General features: G+C 36.3%; 1 protein-coding gene across 2 annotated transcripts; it reads right to left on the bottom strand.

The window, feature by feature from the left end:
- Positions 1–7,264: 7,264 nt before the first annotated feature.
- Positions 7,265–19,438, bottom strand: TMEM244 (transmembrane protein 244). 2 transcript variants are annotated; one of them, XM_030022277.1, is made up of 6 exons: positions 19,246–19,438; positions 14,321–14,406; positions 13,895–13,968; positions 10,853–10,978; positions 9,015–9,059; positions 7,265–8,179 (listed from the first exon to the last, which is right to left on the bottom strand). In XM_030022277.1, the coding sequence occupies exons 1-6, from the start codon at positions 19,384–19,386 to the stop codon at positions 8,067–8,069; spliced, it is 585 nt and encodes a 194-aa protein (XP_029878137.1). In that variant the 5' UTR covers positions 19,387–19,438; the 3' UTR covers positions 7,265–8,066. The 2 variants fall into 2 exon arrangements, with proteins under 2 accessions (XP_029878137.1, XP_029878138.1); XM_030022278.1 differs by having other exon boundaries at positions 7,265–8,161; positions 19,246–19,433.
- Between the last annotated feature and the right edge of the window lie 1,894 nt (positions 19,439–21,332).

The raw sequence follows: 21,332 nt of genomic DNA, 5'->3' as shown, positions 1-21,332 counted from the left end.
GGCTTCTTTTTTGTACTTAATGATCCCCCTTTTCATATTTCTTTTTAAAATTCATTATTTCTTGCTAACATTCCTTAACTAATCTTTACTTGCTAATTCTATGCTTGTATTTATTCATGTAACAAATTTGTTTGCAAAAAGATTAAAAATCTGATGTAGCTGTAGCTACAATGCTGTTATAATTCAAAGTGCACATTCCAAAAAACATATGAATTACCTTACTAGACTAAAAATTGATCTGACATATTCAATTTTTTTTTCTTTTTTTTCCCTGCAAGAATTTAAACTTTCCATGAAACAAAAATTCTGAAAAGTCTGTATTACAGTTTCTAAAAGAACCTATCAAAATGTTTGAAATAAAACATACACTTTAGGAGTTTTGTTTCAGTATTGCTTCGCTTTAGTCCATTGTTTGACATCAATTTTTTTTACGTCCTGTTCTGGTGTATTTCAGTAGTCAACAGGATAATGTGTTTTGATTATATTCTGTCAACAAACTTGTACGAAAAGAATATTTTTCCTTGAAGCTTTTAGATTTTGTGTAATCAGCATTTTCTAGCAGAAAGCTACCCATCAGAAAGCTTTAAATCATTCCAAGGATTGAAAATCTAGCCCACTATTTTCACCATGCTAAGGATGAAAGCAAAGCTTTTCAGGATAAGGTATTTGGTCGCACATAGTGGACAAGTGAGGCGTAAGCTGTTGGAAGGGGGAAATTAATTCCTAATCCTCTTAGTTAATACATGGCTTATTCCCAGCTGTATCATCGTATGTTCTTTTTACAGTATCTAGTTGATTTAATACAATTCTGTTTTTTCACATTCTTACATTTTGGGCTTGTAGTCCTCAGTTGGAATGTGTACAAATCAGCAAACCTCAGCATGTCGGAAAAGCATGTCAGGGTAGTGAGGTTGAAATAGAAGAAGACCAGTGTAATAGGTGTAATTATGGGTAAAGAATTTGGGAAGGAGCTACTGCCTTTTGAAGTCAGAGCTTTGCCTGCAGAGGAAATCCTTGGGAAAGGATTCGAATAAGCTCTGTGAAGAGGTACATTCCGTATAAATACGGTCTCCATCAAAAAGCACTTTGAGTATTGTCAGAAGAGTTCACTGACTCTAAAATGGATCAGGTGATTATGATGAAGTGTCAGGAGAATATAGGAGCTCTCAGATGTCTTGAGCATATCATGTTCTAACACATAAAAGCATCCAGTTCCACGTAGAGAATGAAGTGTTCATAATTTAACGCAATTTGTAGGCAGAACTCCAGAGAAGAGGCGAAAGAAGATTCTGGTGACAAAACTGAGTTGCATTTGGTAGCCTGAGACAATTTGCATTTGTGAGGCTGGTGTGCTGTAGCAGCACTTGTCATTATGAGCCCTAGAATTTGTGTGAGACTTAGTTTTGATAATTTTGAGATGTACAGATTTTTTTTTTTTTTTTTGATGGAGAGAGCAAGTTTGAGAGAACAGAAACACACCATGGACTACTAACATCAGCAAGGTTCTCCCTGCAGCCTCAGAGCTTTTATGATTGCAATAAAATCGTAAATGCATGACATTTGTACTGCTGGTGTAATCTAGTAATCTAGTAGATATATAATCTAATAAAAGCAGCAAAAGTTTAATGTCAGTTTTTTAATCTCTTCATCAGCTGGTCTATATCATGGACAATACTTACATGTACTTAATCATAAACAATACTTACATGTGCTTTATAATTTGCTTTCCTTAACTAAGCAATAATACATTTCAAAGTTAAAAATGAAATTATGTAAATATGTGCCTTCCTAAAATTCCTACCAGCTGTCCATGTTTATTAGTTAAGAATACATGGAACAATTTTTCCTATACTATTTCTGTACAAACTATGGTGGTTTGAAATTTGTTCATCTGCCGTTAGTTGGTCATCAGGTGTCATTTTTGCCTTACTTGCCTCCAAAGCCAACTTGAATCAGTATGAAAAGGATACTCGAGCCCTTAGCCATACCATTAATTTTCATGGAAAATGGCACTTTTTAGGGGAAAAAAAAAAAGGTACAGCTTCAAGGTAACAGCAAGACATCAATTTTCTGCATTTGAAATTAACATAATGTTTTACATAATGATCCTCTCCACTGATCATTAAAATAACATAGTTACCTCGGCAACTGGAACAGTCTGCAAATGGTATCTAGTGATACATAACACATTCTAAAAATACATACAACAAATAAGGTATAAAGCATTATCGTTTGGGAATAAATATTTTTTTCAATAAAAATACCTTCTAGTCTAAACAGATTTTTGTGTGAAAATTTCAGTTTAATGCAACTTTGTTTTTAATCAAAACAGATTTTATTTGCTCAAAACCTGAAGACACCATGTTGTTTCATTTCCTGACAATGGAAAACAGTAGTTGCTTTTCAGTTACAACTTGCATTTTTCTTTGAATGATTCAATGGCAAATGTTCAGGAAATAAAATTTACCTAAAGCAAGGGTTGCATGCTTAAAAAGCTGCTGGAAAATATGGCACACCAAACAATTGACTGATGAATTCCATCTAGAGAGTTTACTGCTTTAGGCCTGAATGTATCCACTGTAATAGCAGCCCTCTCATTCTCTTCTTGTTGGTACCCTTGTGAGTCTAACCTGAACAACTGAGATCTAATGGGACTGAAATGAACAGGCATTGACGCGCTTCACCTTTTTTCTTTTACAAGCAAAACTCAATTAACTGTGGTCATAGGTGGTTTGGCTGTCTTAAAATGAATTTTTGTGTACCAATGATTTACTGAAAAATTTTGCCAGGACCTAGTTACCAGCACATCACCCATTAGAATGGAAAATTGCTCCCAGCTAGGTAAATTGGTTCATGTCCTATGAGTTCTCTTTCATTCTTCTTGGGTATTGAAGCAGCTACATTCTTGAAACACCCTCTTCCCTCCAGCTTTGCCTCTCACTGCCTGCCCTTCTCTCTCATGGGAGTGTGCTAAGGAATACTCCCCACTTTCATAAGATTCGCTATAATTTTCCAGTGAAGTAGTGTTAAAACAATTCCTTAGAATTCACATTAATTTTAAATACTAAATTCAAATTAATATAAATAGGATTTGCTGTTGAATTTGCTCATGTAATTTGGCTAATTTTTTTCTGTTAATACCATATGAGATATCAAACACATTGATCTTTATTGTCATTTTTAATGGTACATCTTTGTGTTTATGAAGTGAATCGAAGAACTTTTTCGGTGTATTTTGAAAGCTACTGATGTAGATGTAATTTCAGTGCAAAGGTGTTTGAAGACTGCTAGGAAACTGGTAATTCTTAATGTATTTGAGCATTTTGCCATCACCCATGTTTTATTTAAACATTTCTGCTTTTGATGCTGAAAATCTGGTGACAAGATCGCTCTGACAGAGAGTCTGGGTATATATAAGTGGTCCTTTGGTAGAGTATTGCTCCAATAGAGATAAGGGGATCTTTGCTGTTGGAAGCAGGAGTAGACCCTTTGTTTACAAATCACTGTGCGAATCCACAGCAAATAATCTCATATTAGGATTTATTTTCATTGGAAAATACAGAACGGTAATGGACAGGCTGTGACTGTCTTTGATTTAGGACAATGACAGCAAGAGACTGAAAGGACCTTGCATATTTCTTACAGGCTCCAGGTTCAACCATCATCCTTATATTTGATTGTGACTGTTTTCTAGGCATAGACAACCTTAAAAGATTGGGGCCAAGGCCTTTCCTCAGATTTTGGTTGTCCATAGTTTGTGTCCTAGTGTCGCCTCCCAAATCCCCAGTCCGAGCCAATGCCACACTACAACTACATGTCGGGATGACATCCAAGCACACACCTTTCCCTTCTTTCACTCTTGTTGGCAGAAGAAACCTGAGTGTACGAACTGGGAGATGACTGCAAGGTATTCATTTGGTCCCCTGAACTGGAGAATGAGTGGAGTAAGATGTAAGTCCATCACAGAGCATGCCCGCCCTACAACATAGGCATAATTATCCAGGTGCATGTGAAGGGATCCATATCATTCTCTGAGCAGAGGAGAGCTTGGGACACGGGTCTGCGTCTTAAAATCATAGCCTCACACTAAAAGGTTTAAAGCCAATAATAAAGGTATTAATTACACCATCAAATTTTATAACCACTCCTAAGACCTTTATCCTCTCTGACATCTAATGAGAGAGTGCATGCTGTCTGGGGCCGTGATTAGCTCACAAAAAGGAGAGATTAGAGTATTAGCCATTACTGAGCAGATGGATCATTACACAGGATCTTAGGCCAAGAAATAAATATTCTAAGTAAGTCACATTTGGAAGATACAAAATATTTAAATAAAGCTTTAATACCTGTGGAGATTAACAAGGATCTAACTTTATGGTGTGACAACATACATACCAGACGATGGAATGAAGAATGTGTAAGGCTTTCACATCTTTTCTCGTTTTAACGAAGCTCACTCGGTCTCGATGTGTATTTCTAGTCAAGAGACTACGGCCCACAGGAATCCTGTGCATGAATATCCAATGTAGGAGACTGCAGTCAGGTGACTCATCTACCCGTTGCTGGTGATCTAGTATTATTCATACTGTGTTTTCTGCATTTATTGGTGCAGCATTTGTTGGTATTTTTAGGGATATAGAAATAATGAATACTGTAGGGTTTTGTTTTGCTTGCTTTTTTAAGTTTGAATACCAAAGAGATGGAAATGTTGATCAAGCAATTTACAGAGGTGGAAAAATGATGGGCTTAGTTTGAATAACCAACTCTTTACTTCACTAGGAAATTATAAGTATTTAAACCTATATTTTTACAAAAATGCCAACTAAAAATCATTACATTGTCTGTACTCCATAGTCTGATATTTGGCTGCTTTTACACGTTTGAGTTAGTTTGTTGGTCCCAGAACAAATTTTTGAATTGGTTTACACTTTGACATTATATTGAAGGCAGTGCTATTAGCCTAGAAATATACGCTTAGCCTCCAGAAAAACCACATTTCAGTCACGTTCTTTGTTATGAGTAAGACACTTCACCATTTGGAACAAGAATGAATGCAGAGCCTTTTAGAGAAAGGGCTGAATTGAGGAGAACTATAAACTGTCTCAGTAGGTGGTTGGATATGATGAAAAGGAGCTTCTTGCCTCTGAAAAAAAAATCTTAAAATGCCTCTAAGTATGGTGTATGTCATTTGTGTACCATTCCATTGATTTCTGTACCTAATGTTTGCAACTTCTAACCTTCTTCCCTGCAAACTCTGCCTGGAAGTGGATAAAGTCTCCATCTGCTTGTAATGTTTTCTAGACTGTCTACACCCCCACTGATACCTGTGCAAACTCGTGACTACTAGACCGTATCACAAGGGGTTAAATAACTTAACAGCAAGCCCATACCAACTAAATTAGACAATATTCCTGTGCCTGGCTGGGTCAGAGAGCAAAGAATTCTGAAAATCCTGGGGCAGGAGCCACAGGCATAACATCACAGATAATAGTCGTAACTATAGAGACCACCTTTCCTACAGTCATGTATATACATCAGCAGAAAAACAGATTGCGGCATACAAGTGGCATGCAAGTCTCATGTCATGAGACTCCAGTGCTACAAGTTCACTCTGCAGATTTTTTCTTCTTTCAAGAAGAAGATCAGTATCTTGTCCATTTCTGTCTTCTCGTTTCTTGCTTTCATTGGGCCTTTTTTTCAGACACATGTCCCTTTTGCTGTTTTCTCTGTTTTCCTTCTGCTTTCTGTAGCAGTCTTTTCTTGTAGTCTTTGGCAGGTCTGTTGTGAAACACATACAATAGCCGCCTTTGCCTCCAGCAGCTCTTCTTTCCCACCTGTGTCTTGACTGTTATCAATTAGTCACATGCAAATTGCTTAAGTGGGTCACTTTATTATTGTTCCAGAAACAGCCAGGTTTGTCATATTCAAAAGTACCATTTTGGTGTATCAGATAGAAATCACGCAGTATTAGATATTATCTCTGAAGGCTCCTGACCAGGTAATGCCCACACAGATATAGCTCATATTGCTTACGTGATGAATATTTATTTGTATAATAAGAACTTTTTCTACACTTCAAACATTATGTGTAATATTTATCATTGGTGCTCAACATAAAAGTGATGGAAAAGATGAAACAAATAATGTTGAAATTTTCTCACCATTCCATATCTGAAAGTAATGCAAAAAGCTAATGACACTTTAATAGCTGGACTAAGGCTTTTAATCCCCAGTAGACTTCTTGCTGTGATTATTTTTCTAGCACTGGCCTAGTTGTACGTGCTTTGGAGAATTCCTGGGACTAAACCTCTCTTCATATTAGCCTGAAGGTATCTCTTGCTGGTGATTTAAGATTTTAAATAGAAAACAAAAGTTAAAAATGTCAAGACTAGGCAACAGAGATACTACAAGCTGCAGCTAGGCTGACACACATAGAGGAAAATCCTGTCAGGTTAAAAATAGAAACTTGTTCCACCCGTGGATTAACTTTATATCTAATCCACTCATATTCTGCACATGGCACACTACCTACACACACAAACTGTGTGAGGATGAGGACAGAGGTATGAATTTACATTAAACAGTACTTCCTATCCATTTTTATAGTTCTGAACTGAAACAAATCTGGAAGAAGTGTGCAAACATTTTTCAAACACATAATACCAGTCGGTCATCTGCATACTAATGTTTCTGGAGACACAAATTCATCAAACTAAAAACGGTTCACGGTTCAGACCACTGATCAGTGCAGGTCAGTTAATTCACTCTCCGGAATTATCTCTGCTGATTTCAGTACGTAGCATATTATGCTGAACAACTTGTAAAGTTGCTCCTACATCTATGTCCTAGGTCTATTCAATGCTATGGATTTACATACCTGGTTTGTCTCTAAGATGACTTACACATCTATCATTCATGAGAGACAAACTCATTTTGGGAGTCTTATAGAACATGCTTCTCACTGTATATGTGCTTTCAGTATTGAAACTTAATTGAAAATTGTAAAACTTGCAATAAATTTTAAGATGTTTGATTAGATCAACAGGGGACAGATTCTTCAGAGGCATTATCTGTTGAGTGAAATTAAGGCAAGTGCAACATTTAGCACTCCTGTGCAAACAGCAATCCAGTCTTGCTCTTCTAAGCAAACTGCAGTTGAAATCCAATCACTGGTATCCTATTTAAGATGAAGTTGCCTTCTAACAATTTTCCTGTTACAACTTCATTATGGTTAAAGAGATAAAGAGTTACTTGAAGCCACCACTGTGGTTTGTTTGTTGTTTTTAATTACCACTACCCATAAACTCACACTTTGCCATTGGCCACTTGCAGCTGGGGGAGAGAGAAGGATATGTAAAAAAGTGGCTGCGATAGCATTTGCCTTTCCTGTTCCAGCACAGCCAGACCATAAATGGATCATTAGCGAAAGAGAGAATAGCCTGAAGCTACTGTAGAAAACATTTGCCTGTAGCATCCCTGGAAGCAAGGGGGTCAACCAAACGTTGGGGATTTTACACCTGCCTGCTGTTGTCTTGGGCAGTTTCTGGGTGAGAGCTTTAAGATGGGAAGAGATGTAGAGCTATGTGCTGTTCACAGATTCTTCTTTGCCAGGGGGTTGCCAGTAAATACTGTTTTAAACCTACAGTGATTTATGCCAGATAGGGTGACTTTAAAGTTTTACAGCGCTTGTGAGAGGTCAGACTCCAGCCTAAATTAGAGTCAGCATTTCATAAAATACAATAGATAACAAGTACCCTGAAAACATGAAATTCAAACCTGTTTTTTCCTTTTCCTGGTAGGATTTTGCAAGAGTGTTGCATCATTGCTCTCATGCTCCTTATGGTTTACTTGTTTTTAAAAAAGAGACAGTGTATCTAATTATTTGCATAATGGAAAATGTAAATACAACAGCTAAAAGTGATGACATTGACATTGCAAACAAATGTAAGATACAAATAAGCTAAATATTAGCCTTACAATTAGACAGTTGCTAACTTCATTTTAATTATGTTGTTACTGAAACTATAGAATTCATATAATATAAAGGCAAGTTCTAATTTTCCTTTTCAAAAATCGTCTAGAATCGGGTAAATGAAGTTGTCTTTGAACAAGCAGTATGCCAGAATCTGTCCTCCACAAGTCATTGAAATTACTCCAGATCCTGAAAGAAAATATATGACTGTTTTATGTTAATTTTTATACTGGAATACAAACGTTACAATAAAACTTTAAACAGACATTCTTTTTATCTTCAATTTTTTTAAAATGGCCTGTCTACTCAAACATTGTACCCAAGGCTTTAACCACCTACAAATGCAAAACCCAGTTCCAGGACAGGGAATTTATTTGCCTGTCCCCCCCATCATTTAGGAATTTACTGCAGCTGTCAATCCTTGTTATCCATCATATAAGAACAGAAGCCAGTCCTTTTCCCTTAACTATTTCTCAAGATAATATATTCTAGTACAAAGCTATGCTTTTAATTTTACAGAAAAGGAAACATTCAGAAATGTAGGTTTGCCATTCACTCTAAGGAAATGTGATGACTGGGATTTATCTCATCTATCATAAGTACCTGTGCATAGTGTTTACAAAAGTTGCCGCTGAAGGTGCCTGTTTCTTTCCATTGATTATAAAGGGTACCAAGGAAGACTAGTTTGGACAACTGTCTTTTTGACACCTGAATTAACTGAGATAGTTTGATTAGTCAGGACTTAATCATGTTTTATTTCAAGATTGTGAGCGTGTCTGCTGTTTGTTAACAAGATTAACATAAGCTGAGTACGTTCTGGTCTTAAAACAGAAGATTTTTTAAGGCAAGGCAAATGTTAGCCCAACGTTACTTGCCTGTGTCATTAAAAGAAGTATAAATGACAAGCATATATTTCTTCTTTAAATGTTGACAATTCTCAAATTAGTGAGACAACAGACATTTAATGGAAACAATTCATACTGTAAATACTAATTTTCTACATAGAGTCTAACAATTTAAACTTTAAAGAATGTAATTATACCTAATGCCAGCCACCAGTGTAACATCAGGGGGAATTCAGACATAACTGCAAGGAGAAGAAAAGGAGAAATGTAAATTTTTAAACAAAGGATGGGGATATGCAAACATTACATTACGTTATCAAAGGTCTGCTTAGTTATGTTTCATAAATTATATACTTTACATTTATTGAAATTGCAAATGCATATTTAGGTCCTGATCATGCAGATACTTGGCCATACTATTAAGCTTAGCCCAGTGAGCAATCCCACTGCAAGGCAAGTGTTAAACCTAATAAGTGTGTGCTAAACGGAGCTCTCAGACTCTCTGCGGAAGAAATGCCTTTTTTATTACTTACCTGTACACGGTTTAGCACAACAGAGACACCGATCCCCTGGTAGAGTGCCTACATATTGCTGCAATCCAAATAAATTAAGCTGCCTACCATTTTCGGTTTAACGGGTGATGCAGTGCATGACAGACAGGCTGGGGCTGCGCACTGCAAGTTAGCACTATTGCACAGCATGCTCTCTCCTGTGTCAGGCCCTTGCCTCATGCAAGCTGACCCACATCCCCACTGTATGATCAACTACAGGGCCATTATATGACCCAGTATTGCCCCCCCCCCCCCAAAAAAAAAAGTCTGACAGGGCTGTAGAGGTAGTAAAGTGAGCTGTGAGGCACACTGCATATGCTGGCAGCTCAGAGTCAGCCAGCAGAGCTTTGGTTGGCCATCTGAATGAAACAATAACAAATCTGGGGTTGTCTGGACATCAAAATGCATCACCTAATATAATGATAGAAGATATCTTCCTGTATAAATTACACACAAAGCAGTTTTTGTTGTAGTTTTTGTAAACTCCTTGATTTAAATACAACAGTTATTCATAAGGAACAACAGTAGTTTAAATTCCAGGAAATCAAATTTGGTAGATGAGAAATTATGCTTAATTTTTTTAAGATGAAGTCTCTGTTGGTCTCTGGCTTAACTTGCCATAGGAAGTGGGGAATCCCCTTCTGTATAAAGTGCTAAAAGACAAATGGACAAAGCATTGGAAAATGGAAGGTGAATTATTACGTAGTAGGGAGGGAGTCCTAATTTGTCAGTGATATTTTTTCCTATTTCTGAATTCTAGAATAAAAATACTAAGCTCATTGTTATAGGAGAAAAGCATCCCCAAATGGGCTCTGGCAAGGATGGGGTCAAAATGTATTTCCTAATCAGCCACAGCAGCATTCTGCTAAACAGCATGAGAAGAGGGAGTAGGTTACCAGGTGCTGGCAAAAAGTGATGATGAGTCTCATTTACAGCAGCCAATTCTTTTCCTTTTCTTTCCTTCAAGGGGAAAAGTTTCAGGAAAAAAAGATGCTTCGATGGTAAAATGCTTTATTTTCCTCAAGGAGATTTAGTTCAAATTATCTAACTTAAAAACTTTGAACTGGCTTTGCTGAAGCAAGCCTTATTTTTACTCTGAACTAGAGCTGAAGTGTTAATGAGTAGATCTTAAAGTGTCAGGACATGGACAACTATTGATTTCTTGTTTTAGAGAAAAACATACCTTCCAGATGCTGAAATTGTATCTAGGCTGGATCTGTTTGATATGAACTGTTAGATTACAAACTAAAACTCTGAATTTTTTATAGGAAAATAGCGTTTTAAAATTCTGCAACAAAACCAGAATTGTTTTAAATGGCGGGATTTAAATACATGCAGGAGTCAAATGGATGGAAAATAGAGATATGTATTTATTTAGCTTTAAGGAAAAAATAAGTTAGTCCAGTAATACTGTAGATGAATCATAGCTGATTGATTCTTCAGCTTGTGATACTATGCATATATTTAGCAGTAAACCTACTTACCGACTGAAGTTATGGTGATATGAATAATAGTAACTGTTACAGCATAATCCCAAACCCATTCTTCCACAACCAAGGCAAACAGCAGACCACAAATGAAGAAAGTTATTTCCAAAGATATCACAAGAACTGTAAATGAAAATAGGATATTTACACCAAATATAGTTTTGAAAGGGTTTTTCTCATATTCAAAATGATAGCAATAGGAAGTTAAAATGTCTGAGAAGGTTATGCAAATTTTTTTTTACAAGATCAAATATTACACTAACACTTCCATTATAAGTTCATTTCTAATTTTGCCTCAGACGTCTGCAGGGGTTGTATCCTGATTTGCCTATAGACTTTAAAATCTTATATATTTTATGTAAAAGCATGAGGATTAACAGGATTATGACCAGTGACAGGATTATTACCAGTTTATATAGCCTAGATGAGAAATGGCATGGAAATTTTACTTAGGGACTATCCACACTTTTTGCATATGGTGCCAAATAGATTTGGTTGATATTGACATAGATCAAATTTTTCTCATCCAGAACAGAATTGTATGGTTAAGGGGTTATGTTTGGTAAGAAACTTCATAGCTTTCTCCCTGTTGACATCATTGCATCGTATATATATATATGATATGTGCCAGAATACATATATATATCAGAACAATTTAAAGACAAGACATACAAGGGGAGATAGAGCAGAGAGCCTACAAGGTGAGCAGAGGCCATCCATCCGTATGGATCTCACGGTACACACAACCAGGAGCCTGGCTTTTCTCAGAGCTGATGGCAAGGCTGCCAGAGCTACCACGCTGTCACCACGCCTGACATTCAGCATCTAGCTCTGTGTTGTGTTAAACCGCGAATGGGGATTACCAGCAAAGTGGTCGTAACTAAATTATGTTGCCAAAGGAGACTATTAAAGTCATCTGATGAAGAAAGTTCCTTCTCTCGGAGACGAAACGGTGCATTTCCGACGCCTGGTTCTTTCTCTGGAGCGTGCCGAGCCACGCGGCTGCCATGGGGTGCCAGCCCGCGCCGACCGCCGGCCCCGACGTGGGGTGCAGCTCTGCAGAAGCCATGGCGCGGCCAAGCCGTCACCCCCCCACGGGCTGGGAGGCAGGCGGGGAGGCACGGAGCAGCTACGCCGGGAAGGGTGAGGAACCCCTCTGTTCTTCGACAGAGCAATGGAGCGGTGCTTAGCTGTTTACTTGCTATTAAGGGCAATGGGACCGAAAGGAATCTCTATTAGGGCAAAGTGTGACTTTATGCTTTGTGGCCACCTGGGACAGCAGGGGGTTGCATGGAAAATGCGTGATGTCTCTTCTAGCTGTAGTCCTGAGTGCCCATACAACAGGCCATAATCGTGCATTTGTAATTCATATAATTTTCCATCTAAAGGCATTTTGTTCTTCTTTTTAAGTATGCAGGCGTATAAAACTCACATTTTTAATGGAATTATTTATTTTTTTACTGCTCCAGTAACGTAATACCTAGGATTACTGTAGCTGAAAGTAGAGAGACCATCGTTATTTTTTTCATTGTATTTAATGTATACATTTGGCAGCATTTTGTGCCTTTCAGTTTTGTTCTTTTCTTTATAGGGTCAATTAGTTCCTACTGGACTATGGATCTTTCACCCAGCAGTTTAAAAAAATGTAAAAAATAAGAAAAATACTACAGGAAAAACAACGTGTAGTTAGGAAAGTCGGAAATAACACTTCAAAAAATTTAATGTTTGACAATGCATTTTAGTATTTTTAGTTTATGATCTTTCATGATGATAGTATGCCTTTAAATTATGCCAATAATTTTATAATTTAGAAAGTATGCTTAGTGTAGACAGATGTTCTGTAAACTTTTTTACAAAACTGGGTCAGTAATGGTACCACAGTTCTGAGCTGACTTCCATTTTTATTTTGAGGTTTTCTTTTGAAGACATAATTCTGTTTTTACCAGGCATGAGTAAGACTCTTGAGTGAACTAATTCTCATTTGCAACATCATTCAGAGACCTTTGTTCTGTCTCTGTGCCCATAGACTTTAAACAGATCCTCTTATGTTTTGCTATTCCATGTTATTTCATCGGGTGGACAGAAAGGAGGGTGGAATACTAACCAGTCGCAAGACACAGTCGCTGTCTTTGGCATATAAACATGCTGCATCAAACTAGCTGATAAAATTTGGGGGGGCGGGGGGAAATCATATTGAGATACAGTAATGACATTAGGGCCCTGAAAAGTAATTCTAATGGAGTATGATTTAATTTTCTTTTCCACTGCTACAGCTGAAATGTTCTTTTTTCATCTGAAATCAGTATTGACACTGTACAAATATCCATGCATTTTTATTACTCTTTTTAACCTGATGAACTAACCAATTTACTTTTGAGCTTTACTTACTTTACTGACACATGATGTTGTTTGCCTTTGTAAAATAGATTACAAATCTGCTAAAATTTCATGTATGCATGTAATTTTTTAGGAATGACCATTTAGGAAAAATAATATATTTCGAGAGCTTCAGACAAAAATGCAGAAATTTGTATCAGGATATATAAAGATATGTTTAGGGATTGAGCTACAGTCAAACCCTGAAATTTCAATGCCCACTGTATTCAGGCATTACCAAAGCAAAATTTCCATTAGTTGAATGTGACCTATTATTCAGGTCTAGATCCAATGATTCATAAGAAATTTACTGCAGTATGAAAATTAAATTTAACAACTTCGTGGAGGAACTTTACAGAGCATAAGTAATTGTTCTGCAATGAAATTGAAACATCCTGGCAAAGCAGCACGTTTTCTTCAGATGATGCAAGATCAGAACAACCCAAGGGAAAGCCTAACAATCACTTGAATGATAAGTAGCAATACAGAAATGAGAAGTGCTGGCAAGATGAATAAGCATTTAAATGCAGTGTAGTTAAACTACAGAAATCATTAGTATTGCTAAAACAGCTTTAAAATACTATCCATAAGGAAGACAAGTTTATATCCAGATACAGTCTATTTCCTTGACTGAGAAAAAAAAGAGAAGCAAACTTCAGTTACCTAAATAATATGGGTTAATCCATGAGGGACTTGTCTTAAAATCAAAAGGTCCCAAACCATCCAACATTTTAATCCTGTGGAAACAGAATGAATAAATTTAACCAGAGATTTTCAGTAATGCCTTAGTGATTATATGACATATTATAGGTTCTTTTAAATGCGATTTCAAATGGAATTCTCTGGGCTTTTACAAGCTCTCTACGTCCCATTTCGTGTTGTGATCTTGCCCTTGCCCACTTTTATTTACGACATTTGGCACTATACATGCTAATCAATAACTTCCTAAGGGAATATAATTTGTCTTTTTTATTGAGTATAAAATATTTCTTTTCCTTTTTTCAGTCATCTTTTCTCCTATGTTCATTTATTTACATGGTGCAAGTTGCAGTATGCTAGCATATTAGACTAAAGACAAGGAAATCTTACTTGAATACTGCGAAGCACACAGATAGGACCACATAGTACACAGTGTAGAAAACTACCACGCATATCAACAAGTTCACCAGAACAACCTGCAAAAGGGAAAAAGACAGTAAAACCTAACGCCATGTTTACATCAGGTATGTAATTGTTAGAAAATAATTCCGGATTTCTATCAATCATAATGTGGAAAAAAAGTAAATTAGAAAATAAAATATTTAAACAGAATTTTTGCTGTTGCTGATTACATAAAAGTTGCTAAAAGCTCTTTGGTACATTTCAGCTCCTAAGGTGAGGTTATAATACATAGCTCTGGTTTTATCGCGTATTATTGTATACCTGCTACTTACTGATTTTATAAGTGTTCAGAAAATGAGGACATTGCTTGGCAGTTATTACACAGGGGACCTTGAGAGTTTAAGATCATCCAGATGCTTAAATAAGCCTAGTTTTAAGAAATGCCATCCTTGCAAGTATGTTGAAACTATATGCAAATAGGATGTCGAAAATTGTAAAGCAGTAACTGTTAAGTTTCCCATCCTCTAGAAAATGTCACCCTAGCGCTTACTTCCAAAGATAAAGAGGTAGACAGCTTAAATGAGTAATGAGGGCTATCTGTTAAATATTTTTCAATGTTCAATTGTTTGTGAATTTATTCTAAAATTCCAACTCCAAATTGAAAAAAATACCCCTAAAATATGAGTTTCATAAAGCAACCATTATTTTATGATCCAATATTGTGTCTTTAAGAAAAGAGAAACACTATATAGAGAATTATAGAAAGCATGTATATTTGCTAAGATACCTAGGTATCATTATTTTTTTCATTCCATTTCAGTGTCTTCATTTCTAAACTGAGGTGTCAGAAGCAATGCAGCCAGAGAAAAACCTGTGGGCCTTCACCTGATCAAGTTCATAAAATGCCTTGAGATCCTTTCAAGTGAAGCATGGTTCACATATCTCTGATCATCTAAGTTGGCTTCCTGAATTATGCAGACCTGAGGACTTGTATTAATTCCTACAGGTATAATGTAAAATTATGTTTTGAAGGTTAATAAGTCTTGCTAATAATAATAGTCTTGCTAATGCAGAACACTTTAATTTCTGTTTTTCTGTGATGAATTAATGACATTCCAGATGTTTATCTGGCCTTTTTTTTTTTAAAGGGAAACATGGGACATCAGGACTAGAGATCTCTATGCATGGAACTTGAGCATCTGCTTTGGCAATATTGTGTGCTTGCTTAAGAACATGAAACTGAAGATGTTTACTACAGTCAGTAGAGTGGTCAGTAAACTCAGGTTTTCTCCTTTATAAACTCCAGATTGTCTTGCATTTTCTTACTCTAGCTAGTGCTTTATCACGTCATATTTGTCCTTTCCTTTTGCTTAACTTCTTTGTATCTTTCCTTTTTCATTGGCCATTTTTTCAACTCCTGACTCTTTCTCTATAGTCATTTTCTTTGCCTATCCTCTCCATCCTGCATCTTCTACTCTTTACTTTCCTCTGAAAAAACATAGATAGAAAGTGGTCGTGAGAAAGACAATGACTGTAGAGAGTATTGCTACCAGTTTCATATTGTCCATCTTTACTATTGTGCTACATGATACTTTACAATGGAAGGATGTGTGGCTACATTTTGCTTTTTGATATTAAAGCATTCCAGTTTCTGTTTTAGGAGTAGACTATTGTATAAATTCTCAGCCCAGGTACAACACACATAATGAGTGAAGACTTTCCTTGCCCTTCCTTCAGTTCGGCTATCAAATATTTGAAACTAGCCATGTGTGTTTACCTGACTCACATGGTAAGACCTCCATAGATCTCCAAGCCATGATGCATTATGCAATAATGATCTAAGGGGAACATAATTACTATAGTGATTCCATTAAGTAAATACACTTGGACATGTAAATATGGGCCCTAAAAGTGCACATTTTTGTGTGCCCTGCAAGATCCCATGCTGATTTCCCCTCAGATCAATGGAATTGAGCTGACAGCAAGTGAGTTTGGAAGTTCTGATGTTTTACAGGACTTCTTGTCTATGTTGATCAAAAATAAATTTAAAATTGAAAAATGAAGACTAAGATGATGAAATATTCCAAATGCAGGTATTCATTCAGAAGTAAATCCATGAAAAGTGACCCTGCATAAATGAAGTAGTAAAATATCAGGGACTGGATGCAATTTTTCAGTGTATCAGAATGGCAAGCAGAGACTATGGACTGCATATAGTGAAGCATTATATCAATGCAAGAGAAGCCAGTGTTTATCTCTTTGAATGGTGACACCATATCTACAACAGGAATGGATTTTAGAAAAAATAGGTAACAACTAATAGAGGAATAGGACTCAATTCTGAAGAAAGATAAAAACAGTCACATATGTGTAGGTTGGTTACAGGGACTGAGGTAGAGGAAATAATAATTGCATATTCGTAACTAAAAAAGAAGAGGAATTATTTGCAGAACAACTAAGAGTAAAGGAATGAAACCAAAACCCAAATGTATAAGATACTGCAAAGTTTCAAAAATCATTTGCCTTTTGCAAAGTTTGAAAGAGACTTGCTCTTTTTATTTATTTGCTTTTATTCAAGAACTTTTATCAAAGCTGGTTATTGAGTGCCATTATCATTGCTGTGGATTTTGAGGATAAAATTGGATAATGTTCTTGACAAGTGATTCAAAATTAATAAAGAAAAAAAAGAAAATAAAAAGTATAGAATATTTTTTTAAGTCCCCATTTTAAAATAAAACTCAATTGGCAGGTGAGATTGCAGTGAAAAATGTAAAACATAAACCAGCTCTAAAGTGCAATTTCCATTTTGATTTAGTTTGTTACATGCTGGTAAAAGAAGCCCTTATTCAAGGAGGCAGTGACTCCGAAGAAAGGCAGTAGATGAGCTTTAGTTCATACTAGCTCGTTTTTATGAGCTTCTCCTGCAATATTATGACACAAAACAAGCCCTTAAGGATTTGGGGTTTAAGGTGGGAGAATATGAATAGAAATAAGGAAGAAGTATTACCTCTAAACACAGCACTGTGGCATCCAGTTTGGTGCCAGCAATTTTTGAAGTAAGTTAAGAAATTAAGAAGGTGCGGAGAAGAGCCTCAAAAGGGAGATGATGGCTAGAAATGTTGGGGGTTTTTTTCTCATTAGGACTACAGCCCTAAAGAGGTCAATCTGTTTAGCTCTGGGGGCTGATTTGATTATGATGGATAAGTACCTTCGCAGGCAGAAAATACCAGGTACTTAAGGGCTCTTTAATCTATCAGAAAAGCCACAAGAAGTAAACAGCTACAAGTTATAGCTAGACAAATTCAAAAGGTACATGAAGGACATTTTTAACTGTAAAGGCAGTTAGCCAGTGGAACAAACTGCCTTTGGAAATAAGAGATCCTTCAAAGCAAAACGAGATGCCTCTCTGGATGAAACTTCACTCAAACGTCTCTAACATTCACTTCTGACCTTAGTTCTTTGAATGGTTGTGTGGTAGATAAGATATTTACAGAACCATCCAACATTGACAGAGTGTGGATACTGTGAATTTAGCAAACTACTTATTCTTATATTGCTAAATATTGTAAAGTGCTAAATATTGAATACTGCATCTATCTCCCACAGGTAGAGAGAGCAGGGAGCTTTAGTTTCTAATGCAATAGGAGAGAAGTCCATCATGCCTATACAAACTGATATTTGCCAATAAGTAAATGTCCAGGACAGCCTTACTCTTTTCTTCTTTCCCTACATGAAAGCAAAGCCAAGCAAAAACTGAGAATGATTAATCTCTTCAACCAGGTTGGTCTGAGGGGTAAATACAGCTTTCCCATTTCCACTGTCTTTAGTCTTATTCTAAATGAAATTTGGCCAGATAACCCATCCGATCCCTTCTTTTTTACAGTGTACACCATCGTCACCATAATGTTAATCGACTACAATGTCATGTGCAAGTTTGGCAGACATGCTACCTCCTACCCCCCAAAAGTATCTGTAAGCATTGGAAGTTTAATCTTTGGCACTTTTTTTTGGTGGGAATCCTTTTCATTCCATTGCTCTGAGCAGATGCACATTTCCTCTAATTCTCCTTTATCCGCTGCCCTTCCTCTAGCAACTGCCTCCTTGAAGCCTTATCTGCTCCAGATGTAGATTCGTACTGTAATAAAAGTAGTGAGACAGGACTGAAGTGAAAATCACAGAGCTGAAGGATGGCTGTGAGCTGTTGACCTGTTGACCTCTAATTACAGTAGGTGAATTCCTAGCCTCTCTTGAAGTCAGCGACAAACTTTCATTGGCGTCAAAGGCCCAGGATTTTTCTCTTTATACCCAAAATATTCTTAGTCCTTGTAGTGATGTATTAGGTATAGCATGCTTTGCTCAGTCAAGTAAGCTAAGGGAATGCATGCAACATGAAAATGAAAACCCTTTGAAAATTTTCCAGTTGTATCACATTCTACTTCATTTTTTTATTTACCATTGCCACTGAAATTTAAACACATATTTTTTAAATCTCAGAATACTTTTTTTTTTCAAACTATTTTTCCCTTTCTAAATTCTCAGGTATTTCAAAGCAAAAAACGCAAGTTAAAAACCAGAGGGTCATTTATTATATGTTAAAACAACTTAAAGAAAGAATCTTAGGAAATCACTGGTGTCATCAAATGTAGGATTTTATTAGACACTTCCAAGAATTATATCTCATAAATGGAACTACATCACATATTTTGAAATCGTTTTTACAAGATGTATTTTGCAGTACTTACTACCAGCACTCTAGTATAAAATGTCCTTTTAATTTGTTTTTTAGGGAGAGAACATTGAAGAACACTCTGTAAGAATGAAAGCAATAGCTCTTTTAAGCCCCGCAGTAGCTGTCTAATTCTCTAAATACTATCTGGTGACATACAACACTAAACAAACTCAATTCCCTTTACCTTGGTTTCAGCAGTTTTGACCTTGAGAGCCATGGACACATGATGAGTGAAAGGAAGTGCTGTTGCTATATTCCGTATTCCAACATCAGCAGGAAGAAGCAGCTGTTTTTCACCCCAAAAAACATACTTATAGGTAAGCATAGGACAGAGTGAGGTGAGTTGATTGGATTAAACTGAATTGAGACAGAAGCCATCTGTGAGCAGATTGTAAGCTGCTGAAGAGCAAAGGCAAAATCCTACTAGCTCATTTAATGTTTGTCCTTTTGTAGTTACAGTCAGCCAAAGCTTATCTATAATATAACTTGGCTATTTAGAGACAACATTATTAGTATTATTTTCTACCTTCTATTTGCTTTTTTCAGCCTTCACTTGATCACAGTTCTTTGGGGTTATTATACCTTCCTGCTTTTAATTATTTTTGCAATTTTTAACATTAATTCTATTGTCTATAGACATGGAGTAGTACATTCTTCACAATGTTCTTTGCTAATATTGTTCTTCTGACTATCACTTTATTACATCAAGTATAATTCACATTAAATCAGGTATAATTAGGTTAAGAAAAGCCAGACCTATGACACTTCTTTTCCTGAACCATATTTTGTTCCTTCAGTAAGATGAAATTTAGTGTGCTTTAGAGCAGATCCAACTTCTACTGAGCAATTCCATAATGGATTCAGATTTGACTTTTTACAGACACATTATGATTCAGTATGCTGTGTTATTTGGAAAAAGGAGAACATACAAGGGAACACTTCTGAAACTGAACCAAGAACAAACTTTTTTTTTTGGTTTTGCTGTCACTAACATAATATGTGCAAGTTTCATTATGTTTTTTTAATGCCTTTTTAATCATACAAAATAAACGTTATCCACTTTAAAATATAGTCTGCACTCAGCAAGCAAGAGCTTTTGCTCCTGGATTCAATAGGTCCAGATTGTGAATAGTCAGGGAAGTTACTGGTAGTATTGTGTGAAATTTCTTCCTGCGCAAAATGTTAGCACAAAAACCTGTACATCAGTTAAGTCCTATTTTGAGGGCTGAAGTGATGTCCAAGAAATAGACTGAAACAAAATTTAAAAACTAAATTAATTTGCTTAAACGGTTGCAATAGTCACAAGTAGCAAATTAATGAAGAAATATTTGCTTTAGTAATTAAAAATTATTTGAAAAGGAACAAAAGATTTCATTCAAAGAGCATCCTATCTACCCCAAAGTATCAGCTGAAAACAGCCATGACCTGAAATTAGTTCGCATAAACTTTTGCAGTAACTCTAAGCAGCCAGATAATTGAAAAAGTAATGGATTGCATTAATCTAAGACCATTATCAAACACAACAAGAGTTCACATTCACTGACTTACTTCTTCACAAAGAGTCAATTTAACCAGACGAAGATTGAGGATAGAACCAAAGTCACCAAGTTTGACCGAAATGTAATGGAAGCCATAGGCATGGATTTGTGGGGGAGACTAAGAGGTTCCTCCCATTCCCATCGCACAGTTGAAAACTAAATACTCTAAGAGAAAGGATGATATTTCTATTGCATCCTTGCTTCAAGATTGGAAGCGCCTGAATTGTGGTGACCCAGTGAACAGGAGCAAATCCAAATTGGAAGCAGCAGAAACTGTGTGTGACCCAAAATACTGACTAAATCACTCAGTAGTGAATGTTAACAGACGAGATGTTGTGTTGCTGTTAGCAAAATGCCAAGACAATGGAATAATCACTTTTTGTATTTCTTATTTTCTTCAAATTCTTTTTTACTGGGTCAGCTATAGGAAATGTGACAACCCCCATTCAGCAGAGGGAGACAGAAGCCAGGTTTTAATAGACGCTAAAATAAATGATCTATTTTGGTTTCAACAAGCCCTACTCTTAAATACAGACTATTTTCTGAAGCATTATGCTACAGATTTTTATTAAGACTATGAGGAAAAATAGTACCCCATTACTTTTGAACCCCTGGGATTTGTGCTGGTTTGCCTTACAGAAACACCCAGGAAACAGTTACTTTGGTAGGATGTCAATACCTTACTCTCACATGTTTGGGAATAGTTAATAAATACTGTCATTTGGCATTTGGC

The sequence above is a fragment of the Aquila chrysaetos genome, chromosome 8, assembly GCF_900496995.4.
Source record: "Aquila chrysaetos chrysaetos chromosome 8, bAquChr1.4, whole genome shotgun sequence".
Taxonomy (NCBI): Eukaryota; Metazoa; Chordata; class Aves; order Accipitriformes; family Accipitridae; genus Aquila; species Aquila chrysaetos.
Note: the sequence above shows the minus strand (reverse complement) of the source record. Positions and strands in the feature narration are given on the sequence as shown.

Bases quoted from the DNA above. Each gene is read 5' to 3' on its own strand.
- TMEM244 (XM_030022277.1), bottom strand. From the start codon at position 19,386: ATGCTTACCTATAAGTATGTTTTTTGGGGTGAAAAACAGCTGCTTCTT. The intron at 14,407-19,245 runs GTAAAGGGAATT...TCCCTTTTGCAG, and splicing joins TCAAAACTGCTGAAACCAAG to GTTGTTCTGGTGAACTTGTT. The intron at 13,969-14,320 runs GTAAGATTTCCT...CTGTTTCCACAG, and splicing joins GTGTGCTTCGCAGTATTCAA to GATTAAAATGTTGGATGGTT.